Source organism: Octopus bimaculoides, chromosome 15, assembly GCF_001194135.2.
Source record: "Octopus bimaculoides isolate UCB-OBI-ISO-001 chromosome 15, ASM119413v2, whole genome shotgun sequence".
In the NCBI taxonomy this organism is placed as follows: Eukaryota; Metazoa; Mollusca; class Cephalopoda; order Octopoda; family Octopodidae; genus Octopus; species Octopus bimaculoides.
In genome coordinates, this window is record NC_068995.1 from 49,166,328 (window position 1) to 49,171,735 (window position 5,408).

At 33.8% G+C, this 5,408-nt stretch overlaps 1 protein-coding gene across 3 annotated transcripts in view; it reads right to left on the reverse strand.

Moving 5' to 3' along the window:
* Positions 1–373: 373 nt before the first annotated feature.
* LOC106881841 (nuclear receptor subfamily 2 group F member 1-A) overlaps positions 374–5,408 on the reverse strand; it is a 137,072-nt gene continuing 132,037 nt past the window's right edge. For all 3 annotated transcript variants that reach the window (XM_052973309.1, XM_052973307.1, XM_052973308.1), the window contains exon 3: positions 374–2,570. In XM_052973309.1, the coding sequence (XP_052829269.1) occupies positions 2,296–2,570 (275 nt within the window). In that variant the 3' untranslated portion in view covers positions 374–2,295. The remainder of the gene's footprint in view (positions 2,571–5,408) is intronic.

Below are 5,408 nucleotides of genomic sequence, written 5' to 3' on the forward strand. Positions count from 1 at the left end.
AAATGATGGTCAAGAAAATTTTACACCATTTGAGTTTTTGGAAAAGAACTGGTTTGAAATTTCTAATAAGGTCCATGGTAGTGGTTGGTGCAAGGAGGGGAAGGGCGGGAGTAAATGAAATTAGTTTTTTTTTTTTTTTTTTCACAGATTGAAAGAAAAGAAAAAAAAATTACAAAATTATAACCGCCCCACCTTATATTCATTTTGTCCATGGGAATGACATTTCCGATAATGAATTTGATGATGATGACGATGAAGGTGATGACAATAAGGATAATGATGATGATGATAGTTAGAACAATAAAAGTAATAATATAAAATAAAAAATAAAAATGGGCAAGACAATGACGAGAAAAATAAAAATTTCTTCTAATATGATGACACAAAACTTTATTTCTTAATTGTTAATAAAGTATGATGGCATAATGTTGTTGTTGTTGATGTTGATGTTGTTGTTATTAATACTATTATTATTATTATTATTATTATCAGTATTACTTGTTGAAAATACAAACCATAATTTGGCATGAGAAACTCCAAATCACTAACAATATATATATATATATATATATATATACACACACACACACACACACACATATATATACATACACATATCCATATATATGTATATACATATATATGTATATACATATACATATATATATATAGACACATATATATATATGTTTATATATACACATATATATATATAGATATAAACACATATATATATATAGATATACACACACACACATATATATATATATAGACACATATATATATATATACACATACATACACGTACATATATATACACACATATACACATACACATGCATAATATACATGTATGTATGTATGTATGTATGTGCATGTTTGAGTGTGTGTCTACATTATGCCCTAGGACCTCCAGATTGCTCAAGGATTTTTTTGTTTTTTTTTCCCCTCCCTTGTGTGTCCAGCACATCTATCTTCTTTCTAGCAAGTCCTTACCCTACAAGAAGTTCCAATTGAACATCAACCATGCCAAAGCTCAGCAGTTTGTAATGGGTGCACAAAGGTCAAGGTCACTGACTCACTTTATTTTTTCGTCAAGGTCAAGGATGATGCTAACTCATTTTCTAATGCTAATTAATTTTTTAAAAAAATACTTGTATCTTTACTAATTTATTATTGCAACACCCATATATTTCTATGCTGACAAACACACACGCGTGTGCATGTGTGTATGTGTGTGTGTGTGTGTGTGTGTTTGCACATGCATGCATGCTTGTATGTGCATAATGATACATACATTATATATATATATATGTATATACATATATATTAATATACATACTTATTTATGTATGTATATTTTACACATACACATCTTTGTGTGAATGTTTCAGGAAAATCTATATACAGTACGCACACATATATACACAATATATAAACACATTTTTTTATACACCCCCCTAATAATATATATATATATATATATATAAATACATACATATATATATATATATATGCATGCACACATAACTATATTAACAACATCACATTAAGTCAACAACAATACAGATGAATTTATATAAATGCATTCAATTTTCGCTTCCTTTGACATTAAATATACACACATTATATATATATACACATATATATATATATTCTATATATGTATATATATTACAAATATTTTCCATCACTTTTGGACTCTTACGTAGATATAGATGGTCACTCTTGTATTTTTCATTTAAATTGTTCATGTACACGTCTGTATATGTATGTGTGAATGTTCATATGTACATGCATGTTTATGTCTGTACACACACATGCATGCACATATGTAAAATTATATAAAGTACAACATATTTTCATGGAAGAAGGTTACAGTTTGCACCAAACATCCAGGAATAATACATATTTTATTAATTTAATTTCCGGAATTATCCGTCTTCAATCTATATTATATTTATTTATAATAAACTTCACTACTCCCCAGTTATTATTAAAATTCTTTATATATAATAATAACAATTACTCCGAGTTTTTATCGTAAAAATATGTCGCAATACACCAATGTTACGGTATGTCACAGCTGTCAATATCTTCTTTTAGTTTACAAAAAAAAAAAATTAAATTTTTTGGTTTCACTTATTATTATCATCATCATCATCAGTGATTAACGATGATTATAATAATAATAATATTAATAATTATAATGGCGTTTGATTCCTTTCCTTCGTCATTTTAAAAGGTTATTTCACAATTTTTCGACCACAAAAAAGACTATGCCTAATCATAGAGTCATTGGATAGCCATGTAGGGCCAGTTAAAGGAGCCTCCACTCAAAAGCATATCTCTAATTAGGGTCTCAATAGGGGTTTTGCCGACCAACCGGACAAAAAACAGCTGTTCAATCACTTGAGCACTGACAGTCCGTAGAGAAGGTAATCGCAACAGCAACTTTCCGAACCGAGTTGGTTGGTTTGGATACTGACTTCGCACATATTCCTCGAGAGCACACTGTGATTTTTCTTGAAGTCCCTCAATGTGAGCAATGTCTGAGAGACCGCAGGCATCTGTAATAGAAGAAGAAAGACAAAATGAAATGAGAGTATATTTATACAGACATACACATACATGTATTATACATTATATATATATATATATACATACAAACTTCATTTAGTTAAAAAATCTATAAGCAAACAAAGAAGGATTATTAGGGGCTGAAAACAATTCACTGATCAATTTTTTGGGTCCTTAATCCTTTTGTTATATATATATATATATTTATATATATATATATATATATATATATATATATATATATATAGAAAAAAATTAATTAAGGTACTCAGAAACCTGGATGTTTGTACATTTACAGATTTTTATTAATGTCACATATTAAATGAAGCACTTTTCACCTAGGTGAAAATCTGTAAATGTACAAACATCCAGGTTTCTGAGTACCTTAATTAATTTTTTTCTATATAATTTCTGTACATCACCTCCAAACCTTCAAATATATATATGTAGATAGATAGATAGAGATATAAATATGACAGGCTCTTTCATTTTCTGTATATCAAATCGACTCAAAAGAGTTTCATCAAATCGAACCCTGGACTTATCCTTTGTATGCCTGGTACTTTATTCTATCAGTCTCTTTTGCCGAGCCGCTAAGTTATGGAGACATAAACACGCCACCATCGGTTGTCAAGTGATGGTTGAGGGACAAACACACAAATATATACATACATACATACATCATATATATAGAAATATATACGACAGGCTTCTTTTAGTTTCCATCTACCAAATCCACTCACAAGGCTTTGGTCAGCCCGACGCTGTAGGAGAAGACACTTGCTCAAGGTGCCACGCAGTGGAACTGAACTCCAGAACCATATGGTTGGGAAGCAAGCTTCTTACCACACAGCCATGCTGCACCTTTATATATATAAATATATACATACATACACACACATGTATGTGCATACACACACATGTATGTGCATACACACACATGTATGTGCATACACACACACATTTGAGTGTACATCATCATATTCTTCATACACACACACGAATACAAACTACTTTGGTCTATGAAAGAAGTTCTGGGTCAAACGCTTAGAGTTAAATAAACACCCAACTTTTCTTACATTCCCTTATAAAGAAAGAAAGGCTCTACTTCTCCCCTCTCTGTGCACCCCCCTACACACACACACACACACGTGTCTATGCATCTAATTGGGCCCTGTATGTCGGTTATATATACACATACACACACAATACACTTGCCAACACAATCTTGCAATAGACACATTTTATATTAACATGTATATACACACACGTGTATATACATATATATATATAAATAAGTATATATGCATATATATAGAAGTATATATTCGCATATATATATTCGTATATATACATATATAAGTATGTATACATATGTATGTATATATAATAAGTGAACACGTTCACTTAGAGGCAGGCAAGCAGGTCACATATGCAATCAACACGCCTACAAGCTTTATGTATGAATATAAGTATGTATATGAGCTCTGTGTGTATGTGTATAATTATGCAAGAGTGTATATGTATGTATATATATATCTGGTGTCTGTGTGTGCGTGTGTGAGAGAGAGTGGAGTGAATGTTTGTTTATCTGAGTGTGTGTATATAACTAGGGCAATGTATTCAAAATGTTATCTCTTACTGTAAGTACACAGTCAAGGAGAGAGAGAGAGAGAGAGAGAGAGAGAGAGAGAGGGAGGGAGAGAGAGGGAGGGAGAGAGAGGGTGTTGAGAAAAGAAAGAGAATTATGGAGAGAAAGAGAGAGAGAGAGAGAGAGAGTGTGTGTGTGTGTGTTAGAGAAAGTGAATGAGAGACTTTTTAAAAGACTGAGAGAAATAAAGAGAGGAGTTAAGTGTGGTTGTGGATGAGAGATAGATAAGAGAAGTGGGGAGAGGTAGATGATGTAAAGAAGTGAAGAGGAAGGGAAAGGTGGTGGTGGTGGAGAGAGAGTAAGAGGAGAAGAGGGGGAGAGAGAGCCAACAACAACAGCAACAACAACTGTGAAGGGTGGGCAACAATTAGTCTAACCTGGCTGATGTTTTAGGAATGCAAGAACAGGTTTACTGTAATAGTTCTTGAGCAAGATAGTAACCTCTGCCTCCCCACTGTACCCCACCCGCACCCCTACCATCATCACAATCCTCCTCCTCCTCCTATTTACTGTCTGCTCTTTCTTTTCCTTCATACCACCACCACCATCACTGCCGTGGTGGTGGTGGTGGTGGTGGGGGCATAGTTAGGGTGAGCACAGAATAGTGATGTTGATGATGATGATGGTAGTGGTTTTTCAAGGGGGGGGGGGATTGCTGTTTTTTTTTTGGTAAAGAAAGGGTGGAGAGGTGAAGCTGCGGGGAAACATGATGTTGATGATGAGGTGGATGTTGTTAGATGTTGTGTATGGGTGGGTGGGTGGCGACACTTGTATTTTCGTGGTGATGATGATGATGATGATGGTGGTGGTGGTGGTGGCAGCTGCAGAAGCAAAGGTGAGCAACATAGTTTTAAACACACATTGCTTAAAGACAACGACGACGATGATGATGATGATGGGGTGTGGTGGGGTAGTGGAGGTGGTGGTGGTGGTGGTTATAGCAGCAAAGGTGACAGAAACACAGTTTATATATATATATATATGATGATGATGACGGCGATGATGATGATGATGATGATGATGATGATGATGATGACGGTGATGACGATGACGGCCGGCGATGGTGACGTAGGTGATGAGGATGACGATGCTGATAATAGCGATGATGCTAATAATGATGATGACGATGATGTTAGTAACGGTTATGATGATGATGATGATGATGATGATGATGGTG